The sequence below is a fragment of the Scyliorhinus torazame genome, chromosome 6 (assembly GCF_047496885.1).
Source record: "Scyliorhinus torazame isolate Kashiwa2021f chromosome 6, sScyTor2.1, whole genome shotgun sequence".
NCBI classification, from domain to species: Eukaryota; Metazoa; Chordata; class Chondrichthyes; order Carcharhiniformes; family Scyliorhinidae; genus Scyliorhinus; species Scyliorhinus torazame.
Genome location: NC_092712.1, coordinates 116,126,419 through 116,141,286, shown reverse-complemented (window position 1 = coordinate 116,141,286; position 14,868 = coordinate 116,126,419). Strand labels below are relative to the sequence as shown.

The 14,868-nt window shown below is 48.3% G+C and overlaps 1 protein-coding gene across 1 annotated transcript in view; it reads left to right on the top strand.

The window, feature by feature from the left end:
- Positions 1-14,868, top strand: part of LOC140424974 (V-type proton ATPase 116 kDa subunit a 1-like) — a 358,173-nt gene that overhangs the window by 141,620 nt on the left and 201,685 nt on the right. The window contains exon 10 of the mRNA XM_072508716.1: positions 8,125-8,275. Coding sequence (XP_072364817.1) covers positions 8,125-8,275 — 151 coding nt within the window. The remainder of the gene's footprint in view (positions 1-8,124; positions 8,276-14,868) is intronic.

The window sequence follows — 14,868 nt, the reverse complement described above, 5'->3', positions numbered from 1 at the left end:
TCACCTTCTCAAAGAACTCGATAAGGTTTGTGAGGCATGACCTACCCTTCACAAAGCCATGCTGACTATCCCTGATCATATTATTCCTATCTAGATGATTATAAATCTTGTCTCTTATAATCCCCTCCAAGACTTTACCCACTACAGACGTGAGGCTCACCGGTCTATTGTTGCCGGGGTTGTCTCTGCTCCCCTTTTTGAACAAAGGGACCACATTTGCTGTCCTCCAGTCCTCTGGCACTATTCCTGTATCCAATGATGACATAAAAATCAAAGCCAATGTGGTTGCACTGTACAACATGGTGCCGGCCGCACGCGGAACCGACCTGCCAGATTATGCCCCACTGTAACCCTCCTCGCCACCTTGGACCACCCTCCACCAGTCCCCCTAGCCCCTGCCGAAGCACCCCCCGGCCAGCGGAACAGCTCTCCATGGCTGTGCCGGCGCTGGACACAGTCCGCAGCTGCCACGCGAGGTGCTTGTAAACGGAGAGCACACGCACCCCAGGCCGTCGGGACGTCAGCCCATCGGGGGCGGAGCATCGAGGGAGGGCCTTTAGGTGACGTCCTGAGGCGTCCCAACGGCGTGCGGTCTACTCATCGATGACAACATTTTGGATTCGTGGGAGCATCTGAAAAACGACACCGCCCCTGTTTTTGGCATCAAAACGGATTCTCCGGCCAATCGGCGAATGCGATTTCGCCGTCGGCAATCGGAGAATCCAGCCCTGGATCAGGAAACAATTCACTGTTCTTCGCCATGCAAATTTATGCATGGTGAGGATTACAAGGGATTACCTAGGGAATCCCACTATCGGGCCGCCATTTTGAGCAAGCGGCCCGATAATGAAGCCCCATAGCTGGACACCTCTAACCCCCCCTCCCTGTATCACAAAGCAGCCTCCTACCCACATTGCAAATCAATCCCCCAACCCTGGATTTTCTGCATCCCCCCCTTCCCCCAACTACAGGGGGGAACGACCTGCCCATGCCAGAGACCCCCTAAATAGGGAGGCTCCCCCCACAGAGACCTAAATAGGGAGACCCTTCAGAAAAGAGACCCCTATCAGGAAGCGAGAGAACAGTCCAGACAGAGTCAGTGAAAATAAATACTGTTGCAACACTCACCTGGGAATACACCTGCTGGCTCAGGCAGAGGAAGCACCACTTGTCAATTCCTAGAAAGGGAAAGCAGTGACCTATTTTTAAACCCCTCAAATCCTTGAGCTGCAGGCCATTCATTCATTTCCCTCACTGAGCTGTGATTAACAGCTTCCACACACACACAGCTGCAGCCTTGCTTCATGCTTGAGTAACTCTAGTGCTCGAACCACAATGTTTACAAACATCAAGCACTTCAAAGAGAGTTAGTGCTGTCAATTTTCAGCTGAGCACTTCAAAATCATTCAAGCCTGAAGGGGGCTGATTGAAATGCACTGGGTGGGGTGGGGGTGGGGGGGGGTTAAGGGTGGCCCTCAGGTGGACTTTGGGGGAAATTCCCTTAAGGAGTTACCCTCTTGGTCCATGGCGAGGTCCACCACGTTAGCGACATGCTTGTCAGGATCACTAGTGATTTACGTCCAAGCGATTCTCGGCCCAGAGGACCAGTGAATCACGAGGGCCCGGGGAATGTGGTGCACGGCACACTAAGTGGGTGCATAGGGCTCATTAAGACCCATTTACTCCATTTACATCCTCCAACTGGTGGCGGATGAGAACCTCGATCCCGCCACCAGCAGGAGACCGGAGCATCGGAAACCTGCCGATCCCGATTTTTCCCTGGCGCCCAATTCTCCACCATATTTGGAACCCCGCTACTGGCACGTGTGGGGAAGAATTTTGCCCATATGTACATCATCCTCAAGGGTCTCAGGAATGATTGTGATGTGCTGCACTCTGCATGGCACAGTACAGCAGCGAAGACTGGATTTTCAGAAGGAGCAAAGTGCAGATCCAAGGGCATTGCCATAAAGGCGAGATTCAGTGAGGTTGCACCTATGTATCAATCCAGCAGCCACACATTAAACCCTATTGGCCCCAACCATACCCCACAACACAAGTCTTCCAATTAACAAAACATCCATCTCACAGATATCAATTGCTCAGCTTTAAGTCCTGTTTATCAAATGCTGGATTCTCCGCAGCCCAGGGGTGAAATCACGTTTGGCGCGGGAGCGGAGAATCAACTTTCACGCCGAAATCATGCCCGGCGCCGGTCCACCGATTCTCCGGGACCCGAGAATCGGCGATTCCGCAGATTACTCCGCGCGGCTGTGTGTCCATTGGCAGATGCCTGCCCAGCGATCCTCCGCTCCCAACCGGCCGAGTTCCCAACGGCGGTTCTAACCACCTATTGCCATTCGGGAACCTCGTGTGAAGGCTGTGGACTCAGTTCACAGCCGTCCTGGGTGGGGGGCAGAGGGATCGGGCACCGGGGGGGTGGGGGGTCCTTATGGGCGGCCCGGGGACAGATCGGGCCAGAAGGATCTTCGGGCGCGTGGCCGATCAGGGGGCCCTACATTTTCCAGCAGCCTCCGCGGTCAGAGTCCATCATGGTGCTCGCCGCGGCAGCTGGAGGCCGTCGCCGTGCGTATGCGCGGTCTCCAGATCAGAAGTGTGGCGGCTCGTATCTGCAACTAAGGCTGCGTGAATCACTCCGGCTCCCTACTAGCCCCCTGAAGGTGAGTGAATTAGCTTATATTTTTTTGAGGAAATTCGGGAGTGAAACGCCAGGGTTTTTACGCCGGTGTGGGGACATAGCCCCATTTTGGGAGAACCTAGTCCCATTTTCTAGGCAGCAGGCAGAAAGTGTCTAAGATGGGAAACAAATAATATTTATGTGGCGTGTTAATTAAATAGAAACAAATCTAACATTGTATAACACACTCATGGTCACACCCTTGTGCAACTACAAATCTTTTCCTTTTCCTGCTACTTCGGTGCGGTGCAACACTTGTGACTTCAGTCGAGGCAGAGGAAGGCTGCTCAGTTCCCTGCTCCTTCTACTCAGATGCTCTTTTCTGACCTCCTTTGGGTTTTGGAGGCTGTGAGAATCTCACCAAAGACTGATCCACTTGCAGCTGTAGAGGGCAGGAGGCAGCTTATGGGACACTGACTGAAGGGCGGGGAGAGCAACAGATGACAACTGGAAATACTTCCAGCAGAGTACCCACTTGTGTGTTCCTTTTCCACCACCTTCCCTCTCATGGCTCACCCGAACTTCTTTCTAGCAATGAGCGACAGAGCACTTTTCTGCACATCAGTGGGGTAATAAAAGTTTAGGGTTTCATCAATCCCGTTTAGGGTGGCATTCAAAGTGTGATTGATGTTCCATGCAGTTGGCTACTTTATCCATGGTCGAAGACTTCATCGCCAAGGCTGACGGCATCATGCCATTCATGGTCCTCACAGCTACTTCAATCTCTCTGTAGGTGTGCACAGAGCAGTAAAACGCTTGTCAGTACATCACATATTTTTTGCTGCTGCTGCTGCAAAAGTCTCTTCTTTATCAACAACACCCCCAAATCTGCAACTGAGCAGAGCATGAAAGCCTCCTGCAGCCTCCCACATGGACTCTCCATTGCTGTCCCCATCTCCACAATTTGCACCTTTTTCGCTTGTGATGTGTGAGTCACCAGGTAAAACCCTAACTATATATTCCCAATTGATGTGCAAGTATCTGAGCTGATGTGTGATCTGGACAACTCCTGTGATGGTACACCCTCAGAAATTGTGATCTCCTCTGAGCAGTCCTCATCATCTCATACCAACTCCTGCGGGATATTTGAAGCACCTAAGGGAGACTGAAGACATGAATTAGAACTGTTAAACTCAGAATATGTGTGCACACGGTCACATTTCACTTGCTGCTGACATTAAATTGGCACGAGTGTTGTATGTCATGTGGATTCTGTCACCAGATAGCTGGCAGGCCCCATCAGAAAAAGGAAGCATTTGTCATGGCTAGGAGGCTGGGAACACAAAGCAAGTGTGGAATACAAGGAAAGTAGAAAGAAACTTAAGCAAGGAGCCAGGAGGGCTAAAAGGGGTCACTGACCAGCAGGATTAAGGAAAATCCCAAGCTTTTTTATACATATATAAAGGGCAAGAGGGTAGCCAGGGAGAAGGTTGGCCCACTCCGGGACAAGAGAGGGAATCTATGCGTGGAGTCAGAGGAAATCGGCGAGGTATTAAATGAGTACTTTGCATCAGTATTCACCAAAGAAAAGGACTTGGTGGATGATGAGTCTGGGGAAGGGGGTGTAGATAGTTTGGGTCATGTTAAGATCAAAATGGAGGTGCAATTGGAGGTCTTGAAAATCATTAAGGTAGTCAAGTCCCCAAGACCTGATGGGATATACTCCAGAATACTGAGAGAGGCAAGGAAGGAAATTGCTGGAACCTCGACAGAAATTTTTGTATCATCACTGGCTACAGGAAAGGTCCCATAGGAGTGGAGAATAGCCAATGTTGTTCCTTTGTTTAAGAAGGGTAGCAAGTATAATACAGGTAATTACCGGTGAGCCTTATGTCAGTGGTAGAGAAATTATTGGAGAGAATTCTTCGAGACAGGATTTACTCCCAATTAGAAACAATTTGACGTATTAGCGAGAGGTTTTGTTAAGGGCGGTCGTGTCTCACTAACTTGATCGAGTTTATTGAGGAACTGACGAGTATGATTAATGAGGGTAGGGCAGTGGATGTTGTCTACATGGACTTCAGTAAGGCCTTTGTCAAGGCAGACAGGTACAGAAGGTGAAGTCGCATGGGATCAGAGGTGAGCTGGCAAGTGGATACAGAATTGGCTCGATCATAAAAGGGCATTTCTGAATGGCAGGCTGTTACTAGTTGCATTCCTCAGGGATCAGTGCTGGGACCCTTGCTGTTTGTAATATATATAAATGATTTGGAGGAAAATGTAACTGGTTAGATTAATAAGTTTGCGGACAACACAAAAGTTGGTGGAATTGAGGATAGCTATGAGGATCGTCAGAGGATACAGCAGGATTTAGATCGGTTGGAGACTTGGGCAGAGAGATGGCAGATGGAGTTTAATCCAGACAAATGTGAGGTAATGCATTTGGAAGGTCTAATACAGATGGAAAATATACAGTAAATGGCAGAACCTTTAAGAGTATTGCTAGGCAGATTAATCTGGGTGTACAGGTCCACAGGTCACTGAAAGTGGCAACGCAGGTGGAGAAAGTAGTCAAGAAGGCATGGAGTTTAACAATTGGCAGTCATGTTGCAGCTGTATAGAACCTTAGTTAGGCTGCACTTGGAATATACTGTTCAACGCTGGTCGCCACACTACCAGAAGGATGTGGAGGCTATGGAGAGGATACAGAAGAGGTTTACCAGGATGTTGCCTGGAATGGAGGGCATTAGCTATGAGAAGAGGCTGGAGAAACTTGGTTTGTTCTCATTGGAACGACGGAGGGTGAGGGGCAACCTGATAGAAGTCTTCAAGATTATGAGCGGTATGGACAGAGTGGATAGTCAGAAGCTTTTTCCAGGGTGGAAAAGTCAATTACTAGGTTTAAGGAGCGAGGGGCAAAGTTTGAAGGCGATGGATGAGGCATGTTTTTTTGCACAGAGGGTGATGGGAGCCTGGAACTCGCTGCTGGTGGAGGTAGAGGAACCAGATACAACAGTGACTTTTAAGGGACGTCTTGGCAAATACATGAAAAGGATGGGCACAGTAGGAAGTCTTACAACACCAGGTCAAAGTCCAACAGATTTATTCGGAATCACTAGCTTTTGGAGCGTTGCTCCTGATGAAGGAGCTGCACTCCGAAAGCTAGTGATTCCAAATAAACCTGTTGGACTTTATCCCGGTGTTGTAAGACTTCTTACTGTGCACTCCCCAGTCCAACAGCGGCATCGCCATATCATGAATATGATGGGATTGGAGAGATATGGGCCGGGATTCTCCGAGCCGGTGCGGGCTCAGAGAATCGGCGTTCACGCCGAGACGGCCTGCAACGCCGGTCCATCGCTGGGACATGAACCTCCGGCGACCAGAGAATTGCTGCCAGCCGTGCGCAGTCGACGCAGCGTCGTCGCGGGTGGTTGAAAGAGGCCCCCACGGCGATTCTGCGCCGGCAACTGGCCGAGTTCCCGCCGGCATGGTTCTAACATGGTTCCACCCGGCGGGCATTCGGAGTGCAGCTGTGGTGGCCGCCCTGGTGGGGGGTGGGGCCCATCACCAGGAAGGGCCTCCAGGACGGCCAGGATCGTGATCGGGGGCCACCAATCCGGGGCCACCGATCGGCGGGCATGCGCGGTCTGGGAGGGCCTATTTCTCCACCGACGCCCAGCTGTGTGGGTCCGCCATGTTACACTGGGTCGGTGCCACAGTCGGCCACTGCGCACATGCGCGGACCCCCTGCCAGCATTGGATCACTCCGGTGCTTTGCTGGCCCCCTGTGGGCCACAGAAATGCTGGGCCAAGAGGCTCGTTGACGCCGGCATGAAACACTCTGGTGTTTACGCTGGCGGCAACACTTAGCCACCGTTTAGAAGAATCTCGGCCATGGTACCTTGAAGGGTAGGGGGTTTTAGTCCAGAAGGGCAGCATGGTTGGTGCAGGGTTTGAGTTCCGAAGGGCCCGTTCCTGAGCTGTAAATTTCTTTGTTCTTTGTTCTTTGTTCTACCTCACCTCCATGACCTGCCATACCAAGAATCCACTTACCTCCAGTTTTCTTTTTCTTCTACTGGCTGAATCAAGATGATTGGAGGGCCAGTTCCAGTTCTCTGGCCCAATATCCCTGCTGTTCTGTGCTCTTTTCTTCTATAAAGGTGGAAAGATGAAACCTATGAGTGAGAGTAATGGAATGTGTTGAAAAGATGAATGGACAGGGGGCGCAATCATGGGCAGCTGGTAGCAAAGTGGTTAGCACTGTTGCTTCACAGCGCCAGGGTCCCAGGTTTGATTCCCGCTTGGGTCACTCTCTGTGCGGAGTCTGCACGTTCGCCCCGTGTCTGCGTGGGTTTCCTCAGGGTTCCTCCCACAAATCCCGAAAGACAAGCTGTTAGGTGAATTAGACCTTCTGAATTCTCCCTCTGTGTACCCGAACAGGCGCCAAGTGTAGTGACTAGGCGCTTTTCACAGTAACCTCTTTGCAGTGTTAATGTAAGCCTACTTGTGACATTAATAAAGATTATTATTATAAAATCTGATGGCCGCACTGTGCCCGAACTGGGCCCGGTGCAAAGCGGCCAGTAAATCTCATGGCAGGACTCTTGCGGGATTTACCCAGCTCGCCATACCTCATGAGATCTAATGGGATCTAGCGAGATGCTGTCCACAATGGACAGGATTCAGATCTGGCTAATCTACATATTAAATTGCTGTAGTAAGCAGCACTTTGATTGCACTCGCCAGAGTTATACTAGGTACACGATCTGACCCCCGCCTGGGAGACGCCGAGCAAGCGGCGGTTAGTACTACTCTGCGCAAATGGGAACCAAAGTGAAACAGAGCCCTGTTAGACAGCGGAGTCTTTCTCGGCGCCACAAGCGCCAGGAAGCACCCCGCTAAATACGCTCCACATGGGACTCTGTTTCATTTACGTTAAATTGCGTCCAAAATTTGTTGAGGGTGGCTATAAGGTGAGTGTTAATGGTGGATGGAAAAGTGAGGATGTGCATTTACAGAGAACAATTGTATATATGCAAAGTAAATTGGTGTAGGAAGTGTTGTTCAAGTTGACTCATGCCAGCCGACGTGCCCACTTATGCCAATTGGTCAGGAAATGGTAACTGAGATGCGAATGTCATGGCTGCATTGAAGTCATTGGTAGACGTACTGTACTTACTTCCCCACATGTTACCGTTAACCACCATCAATTCCCCACTTACCCCATCCCGCCTCGCATGCATGTCACCTGTTAACATATGTTATATATGTTTGATGAGTATCCTTCCCCAACCACATTGTTGTGGGTCAGAGCTCAAATTTCAGACAATTTCTTTCAAACCCAAGTATAAGCAACATCTATCCCAAAATCACATTATGATTTCATATTGTGGCAGAGAAATCCCACATTTATTTGCATTTATATTCAAGACTTTGGAAAGGATTACTGACGGTACCAGGAATATTTTTTTCTGTTGGTCTAGGTCCAGAACAGTTCCATCATGCCTCCTATTTTGAACAGAATAGGAACTAAGAAAACTCCTCCAACATTTAACAAGACAAACACATTTACTGCAGGATTTCAGAACATTGTTGATGCATATGGTGTAGGAAACTATCGAGAAGTCAATCCAGGTAAAGTGTTTGATATTTCTGCTTTTATTCAACTGATTGGTCAATTTAATCCACGTGTGCTTTAGCAGATGTCAAACCTGTTGCATCTCAGTTAATGGCAGTCCAGTTTAAAATAACCAGGTGTTTAAATCCAATTAAACACTGCAGGTGCTGGAATTTCTATTCAAGGTTACACTTTAGCTATCATCTTTTTGTAAGTAAACTACTGTACACGGTGTAAAGCTGTCACCTGCTACACTCCAATCCACTATCCATCAGTCCATCAGTTTAATATACAGCCTTGAGGGTTGATGTCTACTTAATGTGACAGCTATTATTTCCTAACTGAAGAGATGTTAATCCCTCACTTTTAAAAATAATGCTGGCCTCTAATGTCATTGATTCAAAGCTGTTGTACTCCCCCCTCTCAGCGTGTCCTTTGGGTATCACCTGATTAGTAGTCTACAGAATACGTCTGGTCTGCTCAATATATCTGCAATAAAAGTATCACCTGAAATTTCTCTGAAATAAATCGAGGCCCATAAAATTGTAAATGGGTTGGACAGGGTAGTTGTGGTGAGATTTCCACTTGTGGGAAATTTCAAAACAAGGGGTTATAAATCTACTAATAAATCCAAAACAGAAATAAGGAGAAATGTCTTTACTCAAACAATGGTTTGAACTGGCTGCCACAGGACATGGTTGAGGAAAACAGTTTAGATGATTTCAAAATAAAATTAGATGAGTACGTGAGAGAAAGGGGAATAGAAATTTTCCGTAAAAGGCTGAGATGAGGTAGACAGAGTGGGAAGAGACTTCATAGAATTTACAGTGCAGAAGGAGGCCATTCGGCCCATCGAGTCTGCACCGGCTCTTGGAAAGAGCACCCCACCCAAGCCCACACCTCCACCCTATCCCCATAACCCAGTAACCCCACCCAACACTAAGGGCAATTTTGGACATGAAGGGCAATTTAGCATGGCCAATCCACCTAACCTGCACATCTTTGGGCTGTGGGAGGAAACCGGAGCACCCGGAGGAAACCCATGCACACACGGGGAGAACGTGCAGACTCCGCACAGATAGCGACCCAAGCCGGGAATCGAACCTGGGACCCTGGAGCTGTGAAGCAATTGTGCTAACCACTATGCTACCGTGCTGCCCCTGAAAGAAACACACACTGAAGACTTGTGTGGGATAGAACCACCAGCACAAGTTGTTGAGCCAAATGTATTTTATCTGTGCTGTACATTCTACATATTCTATATAAAGACCAGCAGATCATCAATGAGGTAGATGTTGACTGTACAGCAGTGCAAGGCAGATTAAAACGAATCAGGAGCCCATTCAATACTTCTTTCCCAATTTTTATTTTCATTCACTGAGGTTAATTTCCAGCGAAGTACAAGGGAAAGCAGAGAAGTTATAAGTTCGAACTATCGACTAACTCTCACTCATTTTACAATAGCTTGCCAAGTCAAAATCTACCCCAAGTATTCAGAAGCAAATCAGCCAAAACTGAAATTATGACTTGAATATACTTATCTATTTAAACAGGACATAGATTGTTACAATCGTGTTATATATTTTTAATCAAAGCTAAAACTGTAAGGAAAAGAGGTGGGAAGTTATCACCGAATTTCTCTTCTTTGTGTCATAACAACCAATGCCCCAGTGGATTAGAACAACATAAACAATGGGTGAGACTGCTGCCTTTCCTGGACTCTCATCATCGTGGAGTCCAGGCCATGTCCCTCGTCTGATGTAAGTAGGTTACAGTTCACCTCACCCACTTCTGCATCTCCAGATCCTGGTATGATTTGTGGTGCATCCACTGCACCCCAGCTGGAGTTATGGCTGGATTCTCCACACCCCGACAGCAAAATTGCATCCGGCGCTGGGGCAGAGAATCCATTTCCACGCATGGAATCGGGACCACCGGCGATTCCTCGATTCTCCAGCCGCCGAAAAGCAGCGTACCCAAGAAAGTACGCTGCGACGCATATCCCCCACCTGCGGCTATTGCCAGAGGCCCGCCCGCTATTCTCCGCCCCCTCAACTGGCCAAACTCCCTATGGCGTGGATCTAATATGGTCCCAGCCATTCGGGAAACTCGCATGGCAGCTGCGGACTCAGTCCGTGGCCGCCATGGTCGGGGGCGGGCCGATCGGAGGGCTGGGGGGCGGGGCCTCATACGGGAACGGGACACTTTTAGCGAGCGGTCCACATCGGGCATGCAGCAGATCGGGGGCACTACTTACGCGGCCCAGCTCCGCGGTCTGAGTCCGCCATAGAGCACGGTGCAGCCGCTGGAGGCGGCCGCCATGTGCATGCGCGGCCTCTGACCCGGAGTGCGGGGGCCCATATGCTGGAGCTGCGAGCTTCACAACGGGTCCCTGCTAGCCCTTTGCAGGGCTGTGAATATGTGGCCTTTTAACGCCAGTTTTTAAAGCATGAAGGGCCACATTTTTCATAACGGCGTGGGGACATAGTCCCTGAAACGGAGAATCCAGCCCATGGTGTGAGTCTGCCAAGAGAGCCAGGCATTTTTTTTAACCAACCAACTCAATGCCCAAATAGCCCTTGAACAAAGCATTAATGTATTTTAATTGTCCCAGTGTTGCTTGAGTATCCGCATTCCAGCTCACTCTTCCTAATCTCAGATTTTGTTTAATGTTCCAGTCTTTTGGTTCTTCAGTCCCTCCCGCTGACTCCAATTTTCCGATTTTTCTCACCCATGATATCTGCTCAACACTTATCCCAAACAGTTCTTTGTTTTGGTTGATTTTACTCAATTACATACTCACTATATTTCCTGATAGCAGTGATTTCAAGAACAAGCAGCTGGATTCTCTGTTCCTGAGACTAAGTGTTGACGCCGGGGCAGGATTCGTGGACTTCCACGACAGCAAAACTGCCGCCACACCTGGGCCGATTCAGCGACTGTCAAGGGGCTAGTCGGTGCCACATGAAACACAATCGATTCCAATGAAAAATGGTGCAGGATTTACCGGATTTGCAATTGACACTCAGGAGGCTGACAAGCTGCAGCGGATATACACACTGCACTCCCCCACACACACTATCCCACCCAACAAGATGGCAACAAGGAGAGCAGCACTACAATTCGCCAAGCTTGACACCCTCCTGGATGCCATGGAGGAGAGGGGGTCCAACCTGCACCCCAGCAGGGGAAGGAGGCTGCCAGCCTCCGCCGTTCGGCACCCCTCATCACGGCAGATCAGCGGGCCCTGGACGCGGTCAGCAGTCCCAAGGAAAGGGCAGTCGCCAGGGTGGAGATCGCCCTTGGGCGAGGAAGGCAGACCCCGCAGAGTTATGGTTCCCCGTGACGTGTTTGTCAACACTTCCCCCACCACCACCCTCACCCCCACACCACCCTCATAACCCCACCCCACCCCCCCCCCACCACACCCCTCCCCACCAGACGCAGTCCTGCCCAGGTGTAGCCTGTCCAGTTGTAGTGGTCCCACCTCCCCCAGAACCAGTCCCAATGCCCCAGGAATCTGAATTCCTCCCCCCACACACCACCTCTTCAGCCACATATTCATCTGATATATTCTGCTATTTCTGCTTTGACTAGCATGTGACACTGGTAGTAATCCTGAGATCACTACCTTTGAGGTCCTACTTTTTATCTTTGAACCATGAGATTCCTACAGTGTAGAAGGAGGCCACGTGGTCCATCAAGTCTGCACCGACCCTCTGAAAGGGCACCCCACTCACTCCCCCGCCATATCCCCGTCACCTTATAACCCCACCTAACCTGCACATTGTTAGACACTAAGGAGAAATCTTAGCATGGCTAATTCACCTAACCTGCACATTTTAGGACTGTGGGAAGAAAAGGAGCACCCGGAGGGAATCCATGCAGACATGAGGAGAAATCGCAACTCCACACAGACACCCAAGGTTGGAATTAAACGCAGGTCCTTGGCGCTGTGAGACACCAGTGCTAACCACGATGCCAACATGCCACTAGGAAATAGTTACTTCCTAACTTTCTATATTCTGCTTTTGATTAATAAGGGGATCAGGGATTATGGGGAGAAGGCAGGAGAATGCGGATGATAAAAATATCAGCCATGATTGAATGGCGGAGCAGACTCGATGGGCCAAGTGGCCTAATTCTACTCCTGAGTCTCATGGTCTTATGGGACCTCATCCCTTTGTTTTTACCTATGTTGTTTGTACCGATGTGTACCACAACCACTGGCTGTTCAGCCTCCCCCTCCAGAAAGTCCAGTAGCTGCTCTGAGACATCCTTAACCCTAGCACCAGAGAGGCAACATACAATTCTGGAGTCTTGTTTGTGGGCACGGAAACACCTATCTATTCCCCTTACAATTGAATCCCCTATTATTATTGCATTTCCAACTAATTACTCCTCCCCTGTGCAGCAGAGCCAACCATGGTGCAATGAATTTGGTGATTGCTGCTTTTCCCTCCGAGGCCATTCTCCCCAACTTATCGAAAGTAGATTATTTATTTTGCAGGGAATGGCCACAGGCGATTCCTACACTGCCACAACTCCCACACACTCCCCATGTCCCATCCATCCATCTCATGCCCCCAACTACTTCCTATTGCCCCTCATGCTCCCACACCAAAGTATGGTCCCAAACACTCCTATTCTTCATCTTGTCCCCATGCCAATCTATGCCACTCCAAACAACCCCCATGGCACTGATATCCCCATGCCAAGCTATATCCATTCCATGCTTATTTCCCCACTATACATTGTATAGAACCAATGAACCCAATAGTGATGGTAGGACGTTTAAAAACAGCTTTGAAAAAACAGAATTATTCATGAATAGCTTTCCACTTTGTTTAAAAAAAACTTGGTTTCTGCTGTAGCCTAATAAAGTGTTAGTCATCCAGACCATTTAAAGTATTAATTGAGGAAAAGGCAATCACTTAAAGCTGCTCTATCTCATGTAAATAAACATTGTGAAATTGACAGCATAGATCAGAGAATCAGAGCAGTCAATCAAGCACGTTTTCCCTAGGGTTCAGTTGTTTCGACAGGCTAATGGATATTTGGGCTGTCAGCCAAGCCTCATATTTATTCTTGGCTGAAATCCATTACTGAAAGTTTTATCTTCGATGGTTGCAGCTTGCATTTTAAATTATTATGAATCTTTCTGTTCTAATATTACACAATTCTTGAACCTGGAGGAATCAATTGTAAGCACTATCTGCTTGGTCATGTCTTAGTATTTCTTAACTGGAGTTACTGTTACCAAAGCTGCAGCACTTGGAAATCTTTCATCATACTCATCAGTCTACTTATACACAGAACATCCCCAAATAGCTCACCATGTCAAGTTATGGGCGCATATCTATTTTCTTGCTTATTTTATAAATGTGGATATATTTATATTGTTATAAACAGAACTCTATATTGTTAAGTGTCAGGAAAATGCTTTTCCTTCCCACTCCTCGATTGATCGTGACACGGTGTTTTGTAATTTATAAGGATAAAGATATTAATTAAGGGTCTGTACTTAACCATTTATGTGCTGATTGCAAAGAATTCAGTCTGACAGACTTTCCCGAGTTTACACACAAAGGAGTTAGACTTTACTGTTCTAACAATCCACTCATATAAGGATATAAACATATTTTAAAAGATATACCCACGTCCTGACCTTCACAACACACATACACAAGCATGCAAAATTGCAAGTTATACAGTAGGAGTTTATTTTTTGGTCGAATTAAAATTCAATGCTAAAAGGTTACAAAAATAGAGAGTTTACTGTTTATGAGTTCTTCGCTGATACCTGTGGCTGAAGCAGATATTTGTCATGGTGGTATAAATTCCAGTGGCGTTGAGGCCGATATAAACCGTAATTTAAAACTTAATCCATCTTTTTCAAAAGTTGATCATTTTGCACTGATGTTCCTTTCAATGGTTCCTGTCTCTGTGATGGATTCCAAATGTAACAGAGATAGGGGCCGGGATTCTCCTGGTCGACTAGCTAGCAGTGGGATTTGTGATGGCCCAATGAATCGGGGGTCAGACAAAACACAGGTTTCACACCGGGCATTATCGGATTGGAAGCCCAATTCAACAGTCTCCTGTGATACTCCCACCCCGCAGCCTGGGCATAGTTTGGTGCAAGTCCTCAAAAACGGGGACCTGGCCCCATGCACTGTGAGAAGGAACAAGGAGGTAAGTTTCCTTCCAAATGTATTCTGGGTTGTGGAGGGAGGTTTGTTTGCCTGCTGACCAGGAGTAGGGGGGCTCGCTCTTCAGGAGGGGCTTGAACCCAGGGAGGGAAGGCCTCCCTGGGATGGGGGTGCCTTGGCTGAATGGCCTTATTCTGTGGTTAAAGATGAGTAACTCACGCCTTAGATGTTACTTTCAGGCACCTGACCAGTAATAATGCTGAATGCAGTCAGTTTCATGAAGTGCTGTGAGGTTATAGATTTCAATGCACCCCGCCCATCTGGAAACCCTCATAGTTGTATCAGCACTTCATTAAAGATATGGGCATGGCCATGGTTAATTTCAGGACCACCAGATGTTGGAACATCTCCCTCATTTGATCCATAGCTGCACAGCAGGGAATCAGCGGAGCCTAGTT